Below are 25,301 nucleotides of genomic sequence, written 5' to 3' on the forward strand. Positions count from 1 at the left end.
TCCTGCCCCTACTGAAACTACCACATAGAGGAGGGGGAATTTAGGGAGAAAGAGTAGAATGATCCCGGTTGGAATTTAATGAGGACACCACCCTACTGGTTTTGCAGAGTGCCATGAGATTTGTAATGACCTTGCATCTCATCAGAAACCCATCACCTCCTAGCACCACTCTGAGGAAAAAGCACCCTAATCAATTACCAGCACCACTTCCTGCAGCTGGTAGGTCTCCCACTCCTATATGATCAGACTCAACTCTGCTTTGCTTGCAAGATCTGCCAGGATCAGAGCCCTGCCATCCCATGGTCAGATTTACTGTGCACGGCCCAACTGTGTGCTAAAGCCACCTGGCCCGTGCAGCAGGGTCCGGGTTCCTGGTTGTCTGGCATGGCAGGGTCCTGGCTGCCTGGCCGCCCAGCCCCGCAGGGTCAGGTTCTGGGGTCAGGATTCCAGGATTGGGGCCAGGGCCGGCTCCAGGCACCAGCGCAGCAACTTGGTGCTTGAAGCGGCCCTTGTAAGGGGGCGGCACTTCTGGGTCTTCGGCGGCGGATCCCTCAGTCCCTCTTGGTGGGAAGGACCAGCCACAGAATTGCCGCTGAAGAATGAAGCGGCGTGGTAGAGCAGCCGCCGAAGTGCCGCCGATCGTGATTCTTTTTTTTCTTCGCCACTTGGGGCGGCAAAAAAGCTGGAGCCGGCCCTGGTTGGGGCTGCCTGCCTGGCCCTGCAGGGTCAGGGGTCCGCGGCTACCAGCCAGCCCCGCACCCTGTTCCTGGTCCCACTCTGTGGATGGGTCTTTGGGCGGGAGGTACTGGGCATAGGAATCTGGGGAGGTTCGAGGGGGGGGCATGCTGTGGGTCTCAACCTGCAGCCCAGGTAACACACTGTGGGCCACATATGCAGCCCACAATGATGAACAGGTTGAGAACCACTGAGATAGAGTCAGCCTGAGCCTGTCCCTTTTAACGGCCCATCCTGGCTCAGTCAGCTAGGCAACATTCATACCTATGTCTCTTAGGGTATGTCTACACTTACAATGCTACCCCAGCGCACTATAGACACTATCTATGCCAACAGGAGGCTTTCTGGTATCAGCATAAGTAACCCACCTCCCTGAGAGGCGGCAGCTAGGCCCTGGTCTACACTACCTAATTCCTAGGGTAGACATAGCTACCGCCTCTCGGGGTGGGGGTGGAGTACCCATGCTGACGAGAAAAGCTGTCCCATCGGCATAGGTAGCATCTTCACAAAGTGGTACAGGGCGCAGCGCTATAAATGTAAACAAGCCCTAGGTCGACGAAAAATTCTTCCATCAATCTAGTGCTGTCTATGCTGGGGGTTAGGTTGGCACGGGTACATCTCTCAGGGGTGTGGCTTTTTCACTCCCCTGACCAACGTACTACAGCAATGTCAGTTCCTAGTGTAGACCAACCCTTTGCCTGCTCTGAGAGCAAACAGTCCTTTTCCACCCACTAGGTAACAATGCAGCATATAGGGGAAACTGAGACATACATAGTGGTCAGAAAAATATTCCCCAAAATTCCCACTTCATCATACACTTAAGATCAGGGAGGCGCCCTGGAGCTGGACTCTGCCCTGAGACTGGCATGTGGCCGCTGTTGGCGCCAACAGATAAATAACCACCCTTTTTGCGTGGCATTCGCAAGGCTGTGTGCTCCCCAGCAACACTCTCTGTTAGACATGCCCCTGCTGAGAACATCAAGGATGTGAGACTCCAAGGTTGCCACCCTGGATAAACTTCTCATTTAAGGCAAAACTGCCCCACCAGTCACGTTTCTTGTGGCCCTGGGATACTCTGAGGTGCATCTCATGTGCCCACTTCTCAAAAGATGGGGCAACCCCTTATGATCAGGACACAGGGTGACAGTAAACCACTAGGGAAGGAAGTAAATAGGAGCCACAAGGAGAGGCAGACACGCAGTTTTATTTAAGGAACAGAAAGCGAGGTCTGACACAACAAAGCTGGCAGGGAACCCCAGGGGAGAGTCACATTTCTATGGGGTGTAACAAAAACTTTCCCAATGTAAAGGCCAGGGAGAAGAGATTGTTCCAAGGGGCTCCGTGGGGCCAGCATCTTCAGCACTTGCTGGGAGGGAATTTCGACTCATTCTCTAACCAACCCAATGAGGGAGATGATGAGCTCCAGGCAGAACTCCCAGCTTCCCTTTGGGTGAAGGGGCAGGTCTTGAGATGGAGGGCTTTGTAGGGGGGGATATGCAATCTGCAGACGTTTAGCTGAAAGCTTCCTTTCTGAATCAGAGAAACAGGAAGGTTGGGGTTTTAAGCGGCAAGAAGTCTTTCCCTACCCATCTCGCTCATAGAGGCAGGGAGAATGCAGCCCAGTCTGCGGTTCCTGCATCTTCACTTCTGACACAGCCATCATTGTCCCAGTCTTAGCAGCTGGTATGGCAAGGGAGCGGGTCACCTCTAACCTTAGGAGAGATCTTTTCTGGGTAATTGTCTTGTTCCTCTCACTTGAATGAGTCCTGATCCTGCACAAATGTGAAGTAGCTGCTGCTTTGCCTGACTTTACTTCCCTCTGTACACTGAAGCCATGCCCACCTCATGGCCTAGCCCGTTACAGAGCATTGACTCCAGTTGGTCAGTGTCTTGTCCCACTAGCCAGATAGCTGGGTTTGCCTTATGTCAGCCTGGATGCCGCTCTGTCCCAGGAGCCACTGGCACTGACTGGCAATATCAGACAAACCACCAAGACTGGAAATGGAACTTGCTCTATTGGCACTGAGGCTGGCTCCATAGTTTCCTCTCTCATTGGCATGGCAATGGCAAATTGGGCTGGTTCTGAGGTGGGTAGACACCTCAATTCTTCCATCGGATTTGCTGAAAGAGAAGCACAACAGGACATGGCTCGTATCAGTGCTGATTGGAGCTCACCCCCTGGGCATATTCCTGAGGGATCTATCTGCCCCACTGGAAGGGAGAACACTGTCAGGGAATTCAGAACACGCTCGGGTGATGCTGCAGCAAATGACAAGGTGGTCGGGTTTATAAACGGATGTGCCTGGAAAGCTTTGAGGTTTAAGTCAATGAAAACAGTTGGACGTTCCCCTGCAGCATGGGGAATCCAAATCCAGCAGCCCTGGGCTAGCGGCTGGGATCAGCAACAAAAAACAACTAAAGTCAGAAAGCGCAAACTGACCAGGCTACAGAGTAGCAGACACGTTAGTCCGCAAAAAGAACAGGAGTACTTGTGAGTCAAAGGTAGGGAGCAGACACGCAGCGATAAAGGCAAGTGCTAAAGATCATCACCACAATATACGGAACCTCACAGTCCCCTAGGAGGTGGGTCAGGATTACTTGCATGATACAGATGGAGAAGCCAAGGCACAAGGCCATGCAGCAAGCCAGGATTCCGAGTCAGACATTCCTGACTTGCAGTCTCCTGTCAGACTATGACTCACTATAAGCTTGTAATACAATTGGGCCTAATAGGAGAAATCAAACAGAACACCAAACCCAGAGGTAAAAAAGCCTTTGATCCCAAGAGGCCCAGAGCAGTCACCTAGCAGGTTGTGTCCAGAATGGACCACCAAAAAGGAGTCAAGTACCACTTGTTATCGCTCGTCACATGCTAAGACTGTAAGCTCTCTGGGGCAGGGACTGTCTTTCACACCTGTGACACTAATCCTAGCACAATGCTTTGAGCCTCTTTTCGCTATCACAAACAGAAATCAACTCTTCAGTGTGGGGACTCAGCACTGAGCAGTTGCTATTTCTCCCTTTCCCAGCACCAGCTCTTCTCCTCCAGAGACTCTGCATAGATCCCCCTTTCCTGTGTCTAACTGGAACCTCCACCTGGACTAACATCCTCCCAGCAGGGAGGATGTGGGGACACAGGGCAGCAACCCCAGTGCCACACACCAAACAAACCCACTCCTGTCTCCGACTAGTGTCTACAGAAGAGAGCACCACAGGGCTAGCTCTGGGTGTATGTGGGCGAGGAGTCACTCTTTACCAAGTTGCTGAGGATGCTGTCAATCTTGTCCTCTTCTGCAGAGCCCCGCTCCACCTTACACCTGTATGCCATCAGCTGGTGTCGATCCTTCAGGTCTCTGTATGTCTAGTTAAACAGCAAAACCAGAGCTAAGGGAAGCAACCTCCTTTATTGGGCAACATCCCTCTGTTCAGTTGAGGTATAACCCTTCAATCCCCCCAAAACCTTGGCCACGTGCTGATTTCCCCAAAGACTCATCGCTGTGCAGCAGGATCCATCACAGCCCTGGGGGGAAATCACAAACCTTATGGGATGTCCCAATGGAAGATTGGGCCTTCACCTCAAACCTTTGGGAAAGGCCCCCTCCAGGAAGGAGAGGCTCAAGGAGTTACTGCACCGACTTTTCACTCCTGATGATGGAAGCTCACGTCCTGCTGTAGAGCAAATTCCAAGCCTCAAGCCACTCCCAAACTGACAACCATCTCTGAATTGTGTCATTCAGCACAATTGCATCTCTACAGCAGAGGAGCTCAGGTGGGAATAGCAGGGGGTGCTGCAGGCTGGGATTGTGAGGCCCCAGCAGAGCTGCTGGAGGTGGGGGTAGAGGGAGTGTGAGTAAGGCTCACTTGGCTTTAGCTGGTTCTGGGAGCACCAGCTGACACTAAAACACAGGGAAAGTAAACTCAGAGGTAAATGAGATGAGCACATGACGACAAGACAAGGGAGCTGTGGGAGAGCCTGCCCCCAGCCAGGTGTGTCGGGGGGGGGGGGGAAAGAGGAGGAGAGGGAGGTTGTAGACCTCACCCCTTGTACAGCAGGGACTCACATCAATAACAACATCATGGCACTTATATTTCATGGCAAGGTTCAACCTTGTCTCAACGTCTTCCACCAGGCGCACGTACTCCTGCAGCACCTGGATGAGAAGGCAGGAGGCATCAGCAGAGCTCACTTCCCCGTAGTCACCCCTTCTCCCCCAAAACACCCCTGCTCCAGCCAACTAGCCTCTTACAGAAGGTCACCACTCAGTCCGGCCCCCTCCACAAGCAGAGGACAGTGTGTGGATGGGCAAGCCTCACAGATGAGCCTGCTCAGGAGGCTCCAGGGGTAGTGAACCCAGCCCCTCCTCAAGGGCCCTGCCAACCCAGGGGGCAATTCCTACACTACCCCAACTCAAGGGGATCAGTTGAACCCTTGCCCAAATGAAGCATCTAGAAATCGAACGTAGGGAACAATCCATTTGATGGCCTGGATCATTTAGAGGGGCTTTGCCATCCATGATCTGATCCCATAGACACCTCAGAGCCTGCTGCTGTCCATCTCCCTTAGCTGCATCTACCTCCCTCGGGTTCTCGCCCCTCCGATGTTCCTTCCAGGCACATGTACATAACATTTATATCCCTATGGGACTCTGCTGGCACAAAGAGGAACTTCACATGGGGAAGTCCTTCACTATCCCAAGCTATGGAAGCCAGGCAACAACCACATGGGGTCAATGCCCCTCTCTCGGCTGTAAGCAAATTCACGTGTGGGACTAGGAAGAAATAAACAGTCCCTCGCCAGGTGAACTATAAGGTATAGGTAACAGCCACTGCTGGCGGCATGTTAGCAAGCTAGGTGACCTAGGATTGCAGACCGAATGGCCCAAAGGTCTGATCCAGTGTGGCAGGACAGCAGACTGGACGGTGTGTTCTGACAGGGCAGTTCCTTTGCTCACCTGCACGGGGGCGCTGTTCCGTTGCAAGATCTCCACCACACGATGGAAGCCAATGGGGGCTCTCTTCTTGGTGTAACCCAGCCAATTCTGAAACCACAGCCCAAACTCACAGCACTCATCTTTTCAAAAGGAAGGTCCAATGCAAGATTCCCACAGGGTGGGGAACTGGGGGACAGGGCTGTTAGTAGATTTGGGTGTGGGGCAGAGGAGCCGCTGGATTGCTCCTCCTCCTCCTCCCTATCCTCTCCATAGCCTCCAGAGGGCAGTGGTAACCTGCCTCTGCTCTGGCTGAGGATGCTGCTCTTTCCTGCCAGACCCTAGTTCCACGGTCAGCAGCGTCCCATGTCTGGAGGCTGGGTTTACAACGCATGTGAATCCCATGCAGCTGAGCCTCAAAGGCAGCCTCCTTCTCTGGCTGAGCTGGTAGAAGCTGTACTAAGTCCACCGCAGCTTCTTGAGACAGGGGAACCTGCTCTCTGAGCAACTCAGTCTGGACCCCACAGCATGGATGGGCCAGGCCCAGAGCTAACAAGGAATAGCTCTCCAGATAAACCCCAGAGCAGGCCAGACAAGTCACAGTGCTGGAGCAGGGCCTGCAAGATACTTCAGGCCCAGAGCAGCTCAGGTGACAGACAGCTCAACGTCCTCTAACCAGATGGAAACAGATAGACGTAGCTAGGAAACAGCAAGTGTTTGGACCCACCCCCCAGAAAGGTTTTGCCACTCACCTTAGTGGTGAACAGGGCATCCACATCATGCCAGGCTCGCAGCTTGGCACGGGCAGCCAGGGCTGTCAGCACATACTGTTTGTCTGGAATCTGCAAGGCAGAGACACCGAATGCTGAGAGTGAGAGCACAGACTGGGGTGAGAGAGCAGGCAGCACCATCCACTCAGCAGGCACCAAGCCAGCTGCTGGGAGGGGAGGGATGGTGCAATCCAAGCCTGAGCCCAGTAGCACAGTAGTACATGCAGGGTCACACAAAGGATCTGCAACTGCTACTGAGGCAGGGTTACATGGCTCAGGCCACCAGCATGGCCCACCCCATTCCACACTGACTCCAGCGAGAGCACCATGGTCCTGGAACACATGGAGGGGGCTCCCAACAGGGCTGGTGCAACAGGGTGAGGCTGGCAATGGACTGGCAGTGAGGAGGGCCCTTTTTCCCCTTCCAAGCCATGAGAAGCAAGACAGGGCCACTCAATAGGCCGAGCACCAAAGCCAGCTAAGGGTCAGAGGAGCTCACCCCAGTTAAGGGAAAGGCCTCACAGAGCTTGGGGTTCAAATCCAGGGGCAAGAGTTCCTGTAACCTGGGATCCCAGCAGCACCTCACACCCCAAGTTCCCCAGAGAACTTCCAGCAGGCTCTTGAAACCAAGCTTCCTCCCTTGTCCCCCAGGAGGGTCTGGCTGCCAGACCAGCCCAAAGCAAAGGTCTCCACAGAGCTTGCCCCTTATCTAACAGCTGGATCTAATCCCACTCCCCTTCTATCTGGGGAGAAACCCTTTCTCTGCCAAGCCAGCAACCCCTACTTCTGACAGGACTCAGCCTCTCAATTTCCTTCTTCCCAGGCACCCCAGCTCTGTTGCCTGCATTTTTATTGATGCCGTCACAGAAACCCACCTCCCACCAAGAATGAGACACCAGTCAGATTTCACTCCCTACCTTAAAGGTTTTCTTCAGGTTGATCGGGCTGCTGAATGTCCCCTGAGGAGAGAGCGAGGGTAATGCTCAGCCTTTTCAGATTGTGGGCCCCCTACCCCTTACGGTATGTCTACACTGCAGACAGGAATGAGTCTCCCAGCCCAGGAAGGCAGACTCACGCTAGTAAGACTCAAGCTAGTGCACTAAAAACAGCAACATGGATGTTCCAGCTCAGGCATTGAAGCCTAGGGGGTCAAGTGGGCTTCGGAGCCCGAATTTCCACCCAAGTCAGAACGTCCACACTGCTATTTTTAGTGGACTAGTTTGAGCCCAACTAGAGTAAGTCTGTCTACCTAGGTTGGGAGACTCGCTCCCAGCTGCAATATAGACCACCCTGACAGACCCAGAACTCCTGCTTGCCAAGGCTCTATACATTAGAGCCCTGCTAATGCTAGATTGGGAAACAGAGGTTCCGAAGGAAGCGACTCTCCCATCTCCTCCTCTGCTATCTGGGGCTGGGTCTCCCATGCCTCTAGTCTAGAGCGCTCACACACACACTTCAAAGACCAATGTCCCACATTTGGGCCTGAAAAGTTAAAAGCCAAGTTAACCCCTTTGACGCTGGATCCAGTAGCTGCCTCTGAAACAGTGCAAGGTAGCTGCTTTCTCTGAGGTGCCAATTCTTCTGTGATGGCTGCCATACCAGGCAAAATGCCCCTCTCTAATGCTGTCCCCACACTTCTTATGGCCCCCTGAAGTGCCAGAATTCCATAAAGTGTGGGGACCATTCTGGAAGGTTAGGGGAACTCTCTCTGGAGATCAGGGGGAGGGGCGCAGGGTGTGCGTGTCATCCTCTTTCTTTACCAGTGTGCCAACTTTATGAGCCGAGCAGTGTGGCCGAGTGGCACTGGACTGGGACTCAAGAGATATGAGTTCTAGTCCTGGCTGCCCACTGATCTGCTGGGGGACATTGAGTGAGTCACTGCACCTCTCCATGCCTCATTTTTCCATCTGTAAAACAGGGGTAGTGACACTACACTCCCTTGTAAGGCGTTTTAACATCTACTGATGGGAAGTGCGAGGTAAGAGCTGGGCATTATCATTATTTAGTGACTCATACCAAGGTTTTGGCACTGAATTCCAGCCCCCTGCTTACCCCACTGTTGCACCCACCTCAGCCTCTGTGTAGTGGTAGAAGCAGGAGTAGAATAGCGTGGTCACCAGTGGCATGTTGAGGATAGAGGCCTTTCGTGGGTATTTCCGAAATATCTCAGACTGCCCAGCGGCTTCCAGATGCCGGTCATTTGCCTAGAGAAGTAGGATGAGAGACACTGCATGGAAACCAGGCCAGCCACAGTTTGCTCACCCAGTTCTCAGAGGATGAGGGTTGTCTGGCCCATTTGCCATAGGTCAGGTCTGATTTCAACAGGACCATCTGTGACATTGATAGACCAGGTGCCAGCTCTTACCAAGGCTGTAGGCATCAGCTGAGCACTGACAAATTCATAGATGGAAACCAGACCAGCTCACCTGTTATGTTAGCATTGCTCAAGATAGGTGTTAGAGTTGTAAGGATGTGCTTAGTATTTAGACTCTATAAAATCCTTGTAAGTTGCTGCATGCATTAATCTTATTCATAATGTCTGAACCCCGTGCTATAAGGTAATATGTAAGTTTTACTTTATAACTGTAAAAATGTCTGCTCTGAACTTGTGAACTCAGGCAGGAGGACTGTTTCCCCCACCCATCAAGAAGGACTATCAAAACTAAGTGGGCCACTGCGAAACATCACAATACAAAGACTGGTTGATGGTGCTCTTACACCCATAAGTTGCTACATGCAAGAAAGCTCATCCCATCAGCCTGAATTCTGGAAGGAGGAAATAAAAGACAGCGGACATGAAAAATTCTTCATACTCTCTGCTGTTTGGACTCTCACAGGGCTGGAGTTAGGAAAAGCAGAGATCCCTAGGGTCAACCTGAGTTAGCCCTAGAAGACATTCACTGTGCTGACAGATTACTATATCTCTGTCATCTTTTGGAACCACAGACTAACTCATTTGTGTATATATGCTGCCTGCTTTAACCTGTAAATAACTCACTTCTTTTTCCTAGTTAATAAATCCTTAGTTTATTGTAGGATTGGCTACAAGCGTTGTCTTTGGTGTGAGATCTGGCATCAATGACTGGTCTCTTGGGACTGGGAGCAAACTGAATCTTTTGTGATCTTTGATGTAAGGAACCATTTATCATTTCATCCAGCTTGTCTGGGTGGCAAGACAGACTGGAGTGTCCAAGGAGACGGTCTAACTCCATGCAAGACTATTACAGTGCTGCAGGAGTTTGCACTTATTGCTGGGTGAGTAAAATCTAGTTATATAAGTTTGGGTGTCTGTCCTGAGGCTGGGATTCATGGTCGTGAGCCACTCCGGACAGCATGACACCATCTTAATGTGCTGCACAGCTCTGAAGCAAATGCCCTGCGTGTACCATCAGCACATGATGATATCGGACTCTGACAGCTTGGTGTAGTGTCTATCAGCAAAGCTTGGATATGGAGTCACATTAGATCCAGGAGGTCGCAAGCCAGTCAGCTACAGCATCTAGAAACTTCTTATTCCTCCCAGAAGGGGAACCTTGGCATTAGAACAGGCCAGTCCGAGCCAGAGGCAGATGGAGAGGTCTGTGACACCTCTATGGCCAAAGGAGAGAGGCCCTTACCTCAATGATGATCTGTCTCTCCAGGAGCGTATAATGGTCTAGAACATGAACGGCATCTTCAGATGAAAATGGCAACCTGGCCAGCAGCAAAGAGATGAGGACAGTCATTATCAGCATCTCTTCCCAGTACGCAAGGCCTGGAGGAGCTCTCTCTTCCCTACTTTACCTTACCTAAGTGTGCCCAGGGGATGCACTCCCCATGTTCTTGCTCCCTATATTCATGGTGATTCAGAATGGCACCCCTCTTTGGCCTCACCCACCCAAATGCTCTGGGAGTGGCAGTGAGTTCTCAAGCTCTCACCTTCCCAGATCACTGCCTGCTCTCTCAGATGGAGGCCATCTACGAAGAGAGCCCAATCAGAGGGGGAAATCTCTCACCTACCGCTCCTTGAAATCCAGAAGAAGGGAGCTCAGAACAATGCTAGTGATACCCACCAGAGACTAACATTTCACCTTGGCACCCCCGGTCTCATCCCCACCCACGGGGTCAGTGATCAGAAACTCCCCAAGGTGTCTTTGCCCTCCAACCAGCAGAAAATATTTCAGGGTACTGATCACCACAGGCTGTTCATAATCACCCTGTGTTGTTCCTCAAACCCCCGCTCAGTGATGAAAGAAAGACCACTGGTCCCTTTAATCCTGTGCATCACAACACTCTACTGCAGAGGTAGTCAATAGGCGGACCAAGGGCCAAATCCGGACCACCAGACACTTTTGAACAGACCCAAAAAAAAATTACTTTTTTTTAATTATTATTTTCTCTGGAGTCTGGACCTTGACTACACCTTGATCAAGAAATTTGGACCTTGACAAAAAGTAGACTACCCTTGCTCTACTGGTTCCAGCAGGCTGCACTTCTTATTCCACTCTCCAGGAGGTACTCACACCCCACCTTCCCTGCTCACCTGATGCAGCCTTTAAGAAATTCTCTTCGTTTCTCTGCATCCTGGATACTCAAGTGCTCCCGGTACTGGGACAGCTGGAGGGGGCAGAAAGAAAACAGGAGCTGTTCAAAAGGGAATGGGCTCAGGAGATCTGGAATGTCACCTTCCAACAAAACATGAACTTAAGCCCTGCCCACTGACCACACCTGCCTAATGGCTACCCACTCCCAGTCCCCAGGCTCTTGTCACAACAGCATCCTTTGTTGGAAGGAGGAGGGGGATGTGTGAGGGGTCTGATCGCAGCATCTCTGAGGGGTCTCCCTCACCTCGTAAAAGCTACACAAGAGAAGGACCTGCCACAATTGGGAATACTCACAGCAACCTCCTCGGTCCTGTCCAGGAATCTGCAAAGGGAAACAAAGCATTACCCCTGCTCAGTACCCTCCACTCTGGGTCCAACCACAGGCAGTCTGTTCAGCCCAGCCATGATGCCGGGTGGGGAGCCTCACCTGAGCAGGTCCAGGAGTAGCTTCTGCTCCCCTGTCTCTTTGAGGAAATGGATTAGATGGCGCAAGGCCACCTGTCGCACCTCCAGCTCCTGGAACAGGATCTCTAGGTGGGGGGAAACAGGCAGCCTATCAGCACTGAGGAGCCATGAGAAGGTGTGAGCTGGCCAGCCTGGGCTGTTCCAGCATGGATGGCGCTGCTAGCTTCTGGAAGAAAACTAAAGGATTCTGCAAACCCCCCTCTCCAGAGCACAGTCCAACTTCTAGGGACCAGGGGTTAGGAAAGGAACCCAATTCCACCTGTTTAATGGCCAAGTACTCTGTGGCGCATGGTCATAACCCACACAGGTTCATTCTCATTCATCCCCACCCCAACCTCTGCCCTCTCCTAACAGGGTCCCAGGTACTCATACAGTCTCTCTGGGTCTTCATAGCCAGCACCACCCCGTCCCTTTACGCTCACTGGATCCAAAGTGCATCTCTCTCAAGGAGACACCTAGTTCGGTTAAGCAGCACCTAAAAAGAGTGATCCCAGCCCTTCTCTCCCTTTAGCTTGCAGCAAGTGAGAGAATCTGGCCACACTCCCCTTAACTGAGAAACACAATCCTGCACAGACGCCACTGGCCCTAGCCACCTCCCAGCCACATTTACCTCTCTTCAGCGTCCTCTTCAAGAATATTAGAATCTGCAAGCAGAAGAGACATCCCTCAGATGAGCAGATGAACCCTCACTAGCATCTGGACAGGCAGAGACACCAGGGGAGGCCCACTCCGCCACAGACATCTCAGCTCCAGCCTTCACGCAAGGCTTGATCAGTGTTTTGTATTGAGCAATGCTGGTGTCTTCCATACTGTTAGGCCAAACACAGGCCTGAGGGAGACTGCAAGCGGATTTGCAAGCCTGCAAGCTGACACTCACTGGTTTGGAGAGAAGGTCTGCTGGCTTTTCTGTAGCTTAGATAAGTGATGCTTCAATTCTACAACTAGGGCATTTCCCTTGTGTCCCTTCTGACGGGCCCCAAAGAGCTTTCCTAGCAGCATACATACAGGGATCACCTCACCCACCTCGCTGGAGTGAGAGGGATCACACCATCCAGCACATGGCTCATTTGCTGCACAATGCTCAGGGAGGCCAAGAGCCCAGGACAAACCTCTCCCCTTATGAGCAGCTTCCTGGAATATTCAGTGCAGTGCGCAGGGACCTGAGCTTTCCACATCTCACCCCAAAGCCCTGCACAAAGGCAGCGACCGGGAACCTGATCCATTGGGCAAAGGAGGTGGAGAAGGAGCTGATTGCTGGGATTCCAATCAGAGGTTCCAGAGAAGCATGTGACTTTCAACCGGAGGCTGAGAACATGGAGTTTCCCAGACCTCAGACTTGGCCCTTTTAGGTAACACGCTGATTTTAATTCAAAGCACCAGCAGCGTTCAGGGGCTAAATGGCTGTGCAGATACACAGACCCTTTAAGGAACCATCCTGGCCACCACCCACCCAACCAACCTTATACTGCCAGAGGAGGACTCACAGCTGTAATGACATTCCCATCATGCACCGCAACAGCTTCATCCAGGAGCATCAGCTTCTCCCGCAGGGAACGGAACCTCTCCAGTGAGCAGATCTGGGACATCATTGGAGACAAGGAAACACTGCATCAGCCAGGTGCCTGGAATCCAACCAAGATACAGGGAGCTAACCCTCCCTCTAATCTTGAATGATTCAGCAACATGAATCACTCCTCTTCAGAAAATTTCTCATTCTTTCTGAGCCCAGGGCTGTAAGCAGGTCCCCCACTGAAGGGGTTTTGCAGGATCAGGCCCTTTAACTATACAGCCTGGGGACAGCACGGTACATGCACTTCTCCCCAAAACACCCTGCAACCTGCAAACCACCAGAACTCATCAGAGCAGAAGGGCCCTGGTCTCTGGGATCCTCTGAAGCCGATCAGCAGACTGGAACTGGAAGAATCTGCCTCTTACTTGACTCCCTTTAGCCCAGAGCTGCTCTTCCCCCACCACTCCTTAGCCTTGGAGCTACCGTTTCCCTCAGTGGAGATGGAAGCAAAGCCCTTCACCAACTGGTAAGAAGGGATAGTTACAACCTTAGCGAAGGGGCAGCAGCAGTTGGGTGGTTACTTCTGCATCCACCACCTTTTCCTCCACAAGACTCATCTGCTCATCACCAAGGTCCCAACCCCACTGCACCAAGGACAACTCCCACTTTCCCTGCCCCTACCTCTGATTGCCACCAACTATGAAGGGAGCCAGAGCCCTAAAGTTGACCCCACGGGTGCTTTTTCATAACACCAGTTCCAGAAGGGTCAGCAGCACTGCAGATGACCTCATGCCATGGGAGAAGCCTCCAGGGTCTAACAGACACAAAGGCTCTAGCAGTAGCCCAATGATTGCCACCTGTCACCTATTCCTCACTCTAATGGTATCTCAGTGCTTCCCTTCTGCTTTTGCTCCTCCACTTGGCAAAGCCATAGGTGGGCAAAGAGCTTTGGACATTTGTGCCCGCTATGGCTATGCAATCAATTAATGGGGCTGCCCAGTTCCCCTACCCAGTCCCACAATACAGAGGTGCAAGCAGGAGGCTGCCTGAGAGCACCAATATGACACTCTATACCTTGGGGGAGCACCCTGTAACCCCCATATTCCTCATTTATATATAATTGTGATATTGCATATAAAGCATGCCATGTGAGGTATCAGGGGAAAGGTTATGATCTGCCAAAAGCAGTTGTTCTAGCTAAATATGTATACCTCGGGGGAATGCCCTGTAACTCCCATATTCCTCATTATATATAATTGTGATATTGCATATTGTGAAGATGCGATAAATCGGCCACCGAGCACTCTCCCGTCGACTCCGGTACTCCACCAGAATGAGAAGCGTACGCGGAGTCAACAGGGGAGTGTCAGCAGTCGACCTACCACAGTGAAGACACCACAGTAAGTAGCTTTAAGTACAGCGACTTCAGCTACGCTATTTTCGTAGCCGAAGTTGCGTAACTTAGACCGATTGGCTCGCCGCTCGCCCCCAACCAGTGTAGACCAGGCCTCAGTAATGCCCACCAGACATGCCTCCAAGCACATGGACAAAGGATATAAAACAGAACACAGTGGCCTCAGGCTTGGCCTTTACTCCTTCCCCCACCTGTGCTGCAAGCAACAAGGACACTCAGAAGACTGAAGACTCCAATAGAGGAGACTGGCCCAGGTTTCAAGGGTGAAACCTGTGTGTACTATGAACTGCAATATACAGTGCTTAGTCTAGACGTTGCCCAGTCTAATAGGATTGAGAGTTTAGATAGTGTGCTTGTATTTTAGTTTATTTTGGTAACTAACTCTGACTTTTTGTCTATCACTTAAAATCTATCTTTTGTAGTCAATAAACTTGCTTTACTGTTTATCTTTACCAGTGAATTTGCCTGAAGCATTTGGTCAATCTGCTCAGGTTTGCAAAGGCTGGTGTATATCCACTTTCCATTGATGAAGTGGTGAACCAATTAATAAACTTGCACTGCTCGTCTTGAGCAGTGCAAGACGGTATATTCCTGACGTACAAGGCTGGGAGCTTGAGACTACTGGGCTGGTGCCTGTCTCTGTGTGATTCATGAGTGGCTCTGGGAACATTCATACAATCTAGCTGGGTGTAGGGTTGCACATGCGGTTGTGCTGAGTGATGATAGCACCTGGAGGGGTTTTCTGCTTGTCACTAGCAAAGCAGAGACAGCCCAGGCTGGAGAGTTAAGGGGGCACAGTGGTCCCACGGTCCCAGGCTGCACCTCGGGGATTCCGTCACAACCAAAGCTCCCCTCTTGCAAGCAGATGGAAGAGGAAGGTCTTTACCTTGCCCCTCTGCATTCGTCTGACTGTATCCTTGGGACTCCAGTCGCTGGTGTAATCCTGCAACAGAAGACAGAAGCAGCTTATCAACTTCCCAAGATGCTGAGGGGCCAAGCTATCCCAGTGTTTGCTGTGCAGCTCCTCCCACCTCCCACTCAAAGCTGGGACTGATGAAATAACTTGTCACACAGTTCACAGCAGCTAGAAGGGTTTCCCAGTAGGCTTTGCAACGAACGAGAGCAGTAGAGTTCTGATGTGACTGAATTGGCCTGAGTAAGGAGGTTCCAGAGTCTTGTCACTTTCCTAGAACCTTTATGGGGGAGGAGCCAGGTTGATCTGTTTACTGGCTGATACCACTGATGCCAGCGCAATCCAAGAGACCCTGAAGTTCAGTGCCCAGAATGCCACCAGGCTACCATTTATGTGCAAACTTTTACTGCTGGTGAAAGGGGTTAATCACACCTGCAGAGACAGAGGTCTCTTGTTTATCCACACAATAGCTACAGCCCAGGTACTGTGCAGGAGAGTTTGCTCTCACACTATCCTAACATGCCTGACCCCTAACCTCATAATGCTCCCTCAAAAGCCCACAGCAGGGTTCAGTCTCCATGGCCCATTCAGTCCTTAGCTCCTCTGCTGAAATTACCTAAGAAGGTGACAGCTGGAGTGGTTTTGGGGATAGGACACATTCCCACAGAGCCTCAGGTGGCAATGACTTTTGCTCAGGCTATACTTACGGCAGACTGGATAGAGCCAGAGGCCAAAAGGAGAACAGGGAGTCTATTTATTTCCTTGGACAAAGACTATCACTGCATCCACATGGGAGGTGCATCTTAGAATGGACTCCCACCCCAGGGACCCAAGTGTTGGGGGGAGCAGTTTGCTCCCATAAACAGGGCCGGCTCCAGGCACCAGGCACCCAAGCACATGCTTGGGGCGGCACCTGGTAAGGGGCGGTGGGGGGAGCGCGGCGCGGCATTCTGCGGGGGTGGGCGCTCCGGCGGCGCTCGGCGGGGGGGCGGGCTCCGGGGGGGGGGCAGCGCGGGGCTCGGCGCTGGGGGGGAGGGGGGGTCCGGCAGCGCTCGGCACAGCGGGGGGGCAGGCTCCAGCACGTGGCACTCGGCGGGGGGGGGGGCGGCACTCTGGGGGGGGTTCCAGCGGCGCGGCGCTCGGTTGGGAGGCTCGGGGGGCGGCGCTTTTTTTTGCTGCTTGGGGCAGCAAAAAAGCTAGAGCCGGCCCTGCCCATAAAGACAACCGATTTGAGAGACCGTGAATTGGCAGGGTAAGGATTCGTTACATCTTCCCATTCCCATTCCACCCTCAGACAGGCTTCTTCAGGTGAGCCTTCCCCGGCACCACAGGGCACCCAAAGCCAACAGCCTCAGGTTAGTGCCTGGGGACAGGCAAAGGAAAGGAACTCAAATGAGGAGGTAAAAGGGACCAGGCTAGTGTCACTCCCCCATCCTGAGAGGCAGTGACTGAACAACGGGCAGCAATGGGGAAAAGTACATGGGATTTTAAAATTCCCTGACGTCTCATCAAATCATACAGGCCAGAGAAGGAAGTGCCTTTTAGGTTCCACCTGGCCCCTCCCTCTAATATGCCAATGCAGGACTGGGTCCTGCTGTACTGTTCTAGGGCCTTGCACAGTCTATGGTAAATGTCCCAAGCATCAGGGTTTCCACTGAGACAGCTCCTCCACCTGATCCAGATCACTGTCCAGAAGTTGGTCCTGGAAATCAGAAGAAACTTTCCCTACCTTTGTTTCATCCCATAGCTATTATTTCCCCCTTTATTATGCTAGATTATTCCTCCCCCACCTACTTAATGATCTCTGTGGGGGGCAGTGACAGAGAAGGAAGGGACACTTTCCATACAGAATGTTTATCTCAGCAGCATCCCTTAAGGAAGTGTGTGTGTAAACAAAAGCAGCGTATTCAGGAGGAGAACAGCACCACCATGGGGCAGGGTGTTATTCCTGAGTGAGGTGTCCTGGGGCTCAAAGTAGCACTCTTGATTGGGAGTTAAAAGGCTGTCAGTTCCAGTCTCACAGCAGGAATGAAGCCATTGCCAATGCTGGGGCTGCACTGTTGGTGGGGAAGAGGCTTTCTAGCAAAGCATTAACAAGCGTTCCCATCTTTGCAGGGCTACTCAGTAGGAAGAGGGAGAACTCCCAAGTCTCCACCAACACGTTCACCGTTAGTGGAAAAAGATGTGATGTCTGAGGCTCTACGTGAGTTATTGCTGAAGAGACTCCTGCAGGCTGGAACCGGGATTGTACATCTCACCTTCACCATCTTAGTTCCTGCACTGCTCTCTGCTAGCTAAAACGGGGACTAGTCACTCACCCCCTCCACCCCATGTGACCCTGGGATTGTGAATGTGAGCCACCCACCTTGTATTCCGCCTTTGGTCTGCGCAGCTCTGGAGCGTAGCTTTTAACTCCTGTGTCAGAGAGAGCTGTGAAGGGGAAGGCAACACACTGAGTAGCACGTCTGAGATCCTGATTCATATCAACCTTCCCATATTTCCCCTGGTCTAAGCTTCCCCCCAGCACAGGTTTCTTTGTTAAAAGAACAGACTGAGTAGCAAACCCTGGGCCAGCCCCATGGACTGAGAGGAGCCCATATGTCCAAGGACTGGGCACAGAGCTGCAGTGAACCAGAATGTGAGAAAGTCTGGCTAGAGGCCCCTTCCAACCCACAGGAGGCTCTATTCAGGGAGGTTATTTTCTATCAAAGAGGCAGCATATTTAGCGATTAGAGTGTGGGAATAAGTTAGGAGATACTAGTCTATTTCGGACCCTTCTACTGATTTGCTGGGGGACTTTGGGCAAGTCTGTGCCTTAGTTTCCTCATCTGTAACACAGACAAGATATAGTGACCCAACTTTCCAAAGGGCTTTGAATTTGGGGTGAAAATCCCCTACACAAGTGTCAAGTCTTATCCACCCCTTCCCCCACCCTGCTCAGAAAGGAATAAAACCGCTCTCTTACCATCTGAAAGGGACTGAAAACTCCCAAGTTTGTTTCTTCCTAAAAGAATCAAACAGGCAACAGTGAGAGATTTTCAACTGGCTTTCCCCAGGCAGCACCTCTCACCGAAGGAACAGAGAACTACACTCCAAGTGGGCATTGCAGGCTAACCATTAGACAGGGCCAGCCTATGGGAAATGAATGGGGAGGTCTCAGACCATTTCCTACTGGACATCTGTCCATATCACACAACAAAACTGGCACTGACTCCTTGCTGCCACAGGGGCCAACGGCTGAGAGAGTTATGGAGCTTGAACTCCTTCTCATCCCTGGAGGGGTCCACTACAGATCACTGAGCCACTCTGGGGGTACAGTGTTGTGAGGGGAGGGAGACGGCATTGGCATCTGTATCTACACTGGAACCATACAGAAGTCTTCAGTCTCCAGGGCTAGGGTTTCGGCACCTTTCACCAGAACTAAATCAGTTAATGTATAAGAACAGGGGCAGTCAAAAAACATGCCAGGCAGGGAGAGGACATTCAGAGGAAATTCAGCTTTGGAATCAGGTTTGTTTCCAGGCTGGAGCGACAACAGCACTGAGCCACATGACTCTCCCTCAGCCAACTGGACTATGTCTGGCAATGCCGAGGTGAAGTCACTAGCTCCATCCCCACATGCAACAGTAGACGCTCTCTCAGCTCCAGGGGAAGGGTATTTGCCTGCTGACTTTGCGGCAGAGAGGACCAAGCGCAGCCCACCTGGGCCAAACACAGTCCCAAATCGCCTGCTTTCATCTACAGTACAGATGGGTGACTGCTGGAGGCTACAGCTCCCGGCATGCCATGCTCCACCTTGGTCCAAGCAGCTTTGTTACTCCACAGAGCATAGCATGCTGAAAGATATAGTCTACATGGCCTGCCCCTCTATACTAAAAGAGACCTCAGTCAATCCCCACCCCCCACATGTTGCCTCTGCTCTCCCCACTTTATAAAAGTCAGACGTGATCACTGACACCTGTCAAGTGGCTGATAAAGCCTGTGGCTGGGCAGAGATGGGGCACTTCCTGGTCTGGGAAACGCACAAAGAAACTGCAAAAAGAACAGGAGTACTTGTGGCACCTTAGAGACTAACAAATTTATTTGAGCATAAGCTTTGGTGGGCTACAGCCCACTTCTTCTATGCATCTGAAGAAGTGGGCTGGAGCCCACGAAAGCTTATGCTCAAATAAATTTGTTAGTCTCTAAGGTGCCACAAGTACTCCTGTTCTTTTTGCGGATACAGACTAACACGGCTGGTACTCTGAAACCTGACAAAGAAACTGGATTCCTCCCTTATGCTCTTGTGGGAAGATCCATCTGCCCCAGCCAAGTAGGGGACTTTACCTTTAAAGAAACTGCTGATGGAGTAAGAGGAGGCTTGCTTGGGGAGAGCTGGATGGGAAGAAGAGCCCTTCTGTAGGCCTGAGTCTCTCCCTTCAGGAGCATTAGAGCTGCTGGAGGCAGTCTCTTTGATGGACCAGGAAATACCTATGGAGAGAGAACAACCCTTGTAACTCAACGAGAAGACACAAAACTAGGGTTACCATACGTCCGGATTTTCCCGGACATGTCCGGCTTTTGGGGGCTCAAATCCCCGTCCGGGGGGAAATCCCCAAAAGCCGGGCATGTCCGGGAAAATCGGGAGGCTCGGCCGGGGCCTCTTTGTCCGGGGCTGGGGGCATGGTGCCGGGCCGGGCTGGGCGTGGGGCCGGGCCCGCGGGGCCGGGAGCCGGGGAGTGAGCCGGGGGGTGCGCCGGGCCGGGAGCCGGGGTCGGGGAGTGAGCCGGGGGGTGCGCCGGGCCGGGAGCCGGGGTCGGGGAGTGAGCCGGGCCGGGAGCCGGGGTCGGGGGGTGCGCCGGGGTCGGGGGGCGCGCCGGGGTCGGGGGGCGCGCCGGGGTCGGGGGGCGCGCCGGGGTCGGGGGGCGGGCCCGTGGGGCTGGGAGCCGGGCCCGTGGGGCTGGGAGCCGGGCCCGCGGGGGGTGGTCGGTCGGGGCCGGCACCCCAGGGCCCGAGCCGACCCAGGCTGGAGCCGCCGGGGGGGGCCAGCCTGGGCCGCGCCTCCTCCCCCCCGCTCCCCTTACCTGCTTCAGGCTTCCCGCGAATCAAATGTTCGCGGGAAGCAGGGGAGGGGGCGGAGACTTTGGGAGGGGGCGGAGTTGGGGCGGGGGCATGGGCGGGGCTGGGCGCGGGGCCCCGGGGAGTGTCCTCCATTTGGAGGCACAAAATATGGTAACCCTACACAAAACCAAAGACTTTAATGAAAAATTTTAGAGTGGAAGAAGCCTATTAACTCTTGTGTCCTCATCAATTTTAGTTTGGGAACATTCTGCACATTGTCCCTCCGTATTTACCTCCCTGTATCAACTGGATACAGTACTCAGCGCATAGCTTCCTAAACTTGAACTTGTGTAGTGCTAAAGTTTAAGCAACTGCCTGTTCCCCCTCAGAAATGGCTGCATTTCAGTGGTGTTTATGGCTACAGCTTGTATAAATATTACAGAAGATCACTTATACGACACAGTACATTTAAATGGTGCTGTATGAGGTGTGCCACATTCTCTGCTCCAAAGAGCTTACAATGGAAAATACAAAACTAGATACCGGATCCTTTGGTTTCTCTGGACTAGGCACTACAGCAGGCCTGCACAACTCGTAAAGCGGCGAGGGCCATATTACTCCAAAGAAAACAGCTGAGGGCCGAAATCCCCTGGCCCCGCTGAACCCCACCCCCAGCACCGCCCAGCCCCCCCGAAACACAACACCACCACCCCAGCGCTGCCTGCCCCATGGAACACCCCCAACTCGCCTACTCACTGCCCGCCCGCTCGCCTCCTCAGCCCCCCTCCCTCACCCGTCACTTGCCTACTCACCCCCCGCGGGCCGCACAGTGAGCCCACGTGGGCCGCATGCGGCCCCCGGGCCACATGTTGTGCAGGCTTGCACTACAGCACTGAGATAACTTTGATGTCTGCAGAGGACCGGCATGTAGTGTGACAAACCATAGATGGGGGCGATAACTTGCTCAGCTTTGCTCCCTGTTGCTCTAGGCACAGCAGGCAATCTCTCTCTCTCCACACAGCCGCACCCTAGCCCCACCACAAACACAAGCTTTTGAACAACTGGCACAGCAGAAGAACAGTGAGCCAGACTCTGATAGTGAGTGGTGGGGTGAAGAGGCTGACTGGGAAGGTGAACAGGAGACACAAGCAAGAAGAGCAGCTGCGGTGCAAGATGAGGAGTGCTGACTCAGTGAAAAGAACTAGCTGCAGTGTGGTGGGAGCACGGCAACCCTTTGATCTCTCAGGTAATAAGAATAAGGCAGGGGGATCCATGCACAACGTTTAAGTTCACTGGGTTTGTCCAAACCTGAGGACACGGCTATATCCAAGCTTCTTCTTAACAGGAACCGGTGCTCCTACGCCCCCCACCTTGCAGAGCTCCCACCCCTGCCCATAGCTTGGCAGGGACTAAACTGTTACTGTAGTGACCTTTAGGGTATACGGACCTTGCTTCCCCACAACCCTGCCTCACCTCATCCCTTTTCTGTTCTCAGAAGAATGAAATCTCTTCTTTCCCAGGCATGTTGCTAGCCATTCCTGCCAGCCTCCTTTATCGAAGATGCCACAGCACCTAGCATCGTAGGTTTGGGAAGTTTTTAATTATTACACTTCAACTGTCTGCGCAGTGCCACGAGTGTGTTGATCTGGTGGATGAGGGGACGGGACACAGGGAGCAGATTATACTAAAATTATCAATATTAACTAGGGTTGCGCATTTTAATGGTCCAAAAAATTGGTCAATTGACCAATCAAATATTGGCTCAATATTGCCAAATAATGTCAAAAATGGTCAAACATTTTAAAGCACTAATTTATCAGAACAGTAACAAAACAGTAAAACTTTATGGTCTCCAACAGGTTTAGCTTTAAATAGATAATTATGCCAAATTACAAAAAACAAGTTGCTTAACGGAGTTATTTTAACTCAGAAAAACACAATCTAATGAAATTCTAAGAAATGAAAGAATGGCACCATTATGCAATCAAAAAGATAGGTTACCACCTACACTAGGGCATTTTTAGTGGAAATTTGACCATGGTCGAATAATAGTCAATTGACATTATTTGATCAGTCAATTGACCGGCTTGCCATGCCTGATATTAACTATCCAAGAAGAGGACTCTCAGCATTAAGGAATCTGACAACCTCAAAATACTGTAGGATTATCCCCAGGACTGCTCCAAGGAGCAAGTTTTGTCTGCACTTCGATCTCTGCTATTCCCTATAACAATCCAGGAGTCATGACCCCCAAAGGATGTGGACAGCAGCTGTCAGAGGGTCATAACCCAGCTCCCATTCAGTCTCCAACTGTTCACCTGAAATGGACTGGTTCAGCTGCTTGCAGCTGAAACTTGTACCTCAGACACCCCATCAGCCCATCAATCATCACGCTGAAGCTTGTAGCATCTCCGACAAAGTCCTGCAGGAACTGGCATGAAAGATTTTTGGAGAAACGGGTTTCAAGTGTGGGAGAGCGTAATAGGTTGTCAGTCACACTTCTGGCAGTTCCTTCACCTAAGCTTGGTGGATGCCAGGAATGGATAAAGTCTATGATGGCCTGTGCTGAATATTGGGAGAGGGGGAATGGAACTCCCTCCACTTGTATAAATGGAAAGAGTACAAAAGGAGACATCTGGGGACCTCATCTCATTCTCCTTCTAATGGGCCCAGGCAGATACAAGTTTACATGAAAGAATCGGAAGCGGGAGGATTAGACTCTGAGATCCCAGCATTCCTGGGGAAGGGATCTGACTCTGGAGTAAGAAAAATAGCTGCACAGCTCAAGTCCAGAAAGGAATGTTTTAATACGCTTTCCCTACCCAACATAACTTTCAGATACCCCTGCACTTACTGCCCACGGGCTCTCCACTCCAGCTGAACTTCTCAAGGTCGTCATCATCATCTACAATGTCTCGAAGGCTGTTCACTGCCCGCTTGGACTCCTTTAGCTATGGACAAACACAAGGCTAGCAATGAAGACCATCTCTGTTCCACTCAGGTAGCCTGAGGCTTTCCTGGACCCACTCCCATCCAAACAAACCTTTTGCACATGCCTTCCCCAGCCCACACAGAGCTGAAAGACCAGTGGAAGATGATCCACACTTCTGCACAAGGCAATTGGCCAACAATCAGCCCCTTTTCACCCAGTATATGGAATTTGAGGACTATGAACATCTGAGTGATCAGTTATAAATACCTCAAACTAGTAGGAGATGCAGGTGGGGAATCATTGGAAAGGTCATTTACCCTCAATTTATTATGAGGTTTCAGATTTGCCCTACAGACCTGATGCCAAGAGACCTTAAGGATATCCACACAGATAATTAGAAGATAAAGATCAAGAATTATCTGTCTTATCTCTTATTTGCCCAGCAAGACTAAGTCAGTGAGTAGAGCTCATTAAAAGGTTAATTCTGAAATTTTCAATTAATATAGTAGTGCAAAGCACAGGTGCCTGCTTGATAGTTCTGAAGACCTCTGTTTATCCTCAGGAACTCTAGGGCAAGAGGGAATTCAGTTTCCCTGATCCAGTTTGCGAAAATAGCCATGAAGGGGACCAAATCTACTACGAGTCTACTCGCACAACAACAGACACAAATCTACTAGACAAGTGAACTGAGGTCCAACAACTCCCTTGGTTATTTTTAAAAAGAAAAATATACCGTATTTTTTGGTGTTTTCTACTTATTTCCCCTCCCAGGAACATTACACAGATCCTCCAAGATTTATAGAGAAATTGAGGAAGAATGCAGGAACCAACATTTTATGCCCTTCAGACTCCCTGTTCCTTCTCATGGGTCTTCTGCAGCTTCTTTCAAGCAGAGGGGGGAAAGGAGTTAACTGTATGCAGGGGAGCCCTTAAGCAGCTGGATTTCTCCATTCTCCAATCTTTTGGAAAAAAGAGATGAGTCTCTGAGGTTTTTATCAATCCATGCAGTCTGAAGATTATACCTGGGAGAGCTCATCATCTTCATCATCAAATGTGAAGGCTTTACACGTGGAGCTGTGCCAATACTCCTCCTCGTCAACTTTCATCCTGTTCATCTGGAAAAGCAGCCAAAGAGAAACATACGTGCTAAGCGACAGGCAAATCTCCCCAGGCTGGATCAGAACCAGCACTTCAGGGCCTAGGCCCTACAAGGGAGGGCCCTTGGGTCACTCCACTTCAGGGCTTTCAGGGGACTGCAGCGCCTGACCAGGGAAAGAGGGTGGCCCCACAGGGCCGGCCAGAGGAGAAGGGAATCGTGGTAAGCGAGGCTGTGGCGGATCAGATCAGCCCCTGGCCCGGCAGGTCAATAACCCGACTGGCACGGGGGGACCGGCTGCGCCAGAGGGCAGATACCGGGGCCCCTGCTCGGCCGGCCGTGCCGGGCTGTCTCGGCCCTCCAAGGCCGGGGCAACGGCACCAGCGGGGCCCGGAGCAGCCGCGTAGTGACTGTGAGCGGCAGGGCCAAGCAGGCCCCACCCGGCACAGAGGGAAGGGGCTCGGGGCCGCCCCAGGACACAGGTGCTCACCGCCCCTCCAGCCAGCCCGACTGCCCTGAGAGTGCCGCCCTCCGACCCGGCCCGGGATTGGGGGGGACTGTTAGCTCCGCAAAGCACCATGGGATGTGTAGTTTCCGCCTTCCCGTCTCATCCACGCCGCCCTCTGCCTTGTTCCCGGGGCCTCGGTCCGCGGAGATTTGGACTATGAGACCCAACAGGCCTCGCGAGAAACGGGGTTGGCTTTGACATCCCGCTACGCATCGGCGGCGGAGCTAAAATTATTCCGCCACAATTGGCGGAAGCCGCAGAGCTCTGAGGGCGGGGGCTCGCTCGCAGCGGGGGACGCTGTGACCATAGCGACACGGCCAGACGCAGCGGGAGGGAGAACTCTCCGCGCGCCCCGACCGAGCCGGAACCAAAGTGTCGGGGCCCCGCCCCGGTCGGACCGTGTCGCG

At 52.2% G+C, this 25,301-nt stretch overlaps 1 protein-coding gene across 2 annotated transcripts; it reads right to left on the reverse strand.

Annotated features, from left to right (window-relative positions):
- Positions 1-1,919: 1,919 nt before the first annotated feature.
- Positions 1,920-25,239, reverse strand: VIPAS39 (VPS33B interacting protein, apical-basolateral polarity regulator, spe-39 homolog). 2 transcript variants are annotated; one of them, XM_054026431.1, is made up of 20 exons: positions 24,964-25,239; positions 24,313-24,405; positions 23,213-23,309; positions 19,645-19,788; positions 18,284-18,322; positions 17,684-17,748; positions 15,292-15,348; positions 12,966-13,058; positions 12,092-12,125; positions 11,444-11,546; positions 11,311-11,338; positions 10,956-11,029; positions 10,051-10,126; positions 8,503-8,637; positions 7,351-7,392; positions 6,416-6,505; positions 5,688-5,774; positions 4,797-4,886; positions 3,992-4,096; positions 1,920-2,856 (listed from the first exon to the last, which is right to left on the reverse strand). In XM_054026431.1, exons 1-20 carry the CDS (start codon positions 24,964-24,966, stop codon positions 2,836-2,838), a joined length of 1,476 nt encoding a protein of 491 aa, XP_053882406.1. In that variant the 5' UTR covers positions 24,967-25,239; the 3' UTR covers positions 1,920-2,835. The 2 variants fall into 2 exon arrangements, with proteins under 2 accessions (XP_053882406.1, XP_053882407.1); XM_054026432.1 differs by lacking the exon at positions 24,964-25,239 and adding an exon at positions 24,877-24,928.
- Between the last annotated feature and the right edge of the window lie 62 nt (positions 25,240-25,301).

The sequence above is a fragment of the Malaclemys terrapin genome, chromosome 4 (assembly GCF_027887155.1).
Source record: "Malaclemys terrapin pileata isolate rMalTer1 chromosome 4, rMalTer1.hap1, whole genome shotgun sequence".
NCBI classification, from domain to species: domain Eukaryota; kingdom Metazoa; phylum Chordata; order Testudines; family Emydidae; genus Malaclemys; species Malaclemys terrapin.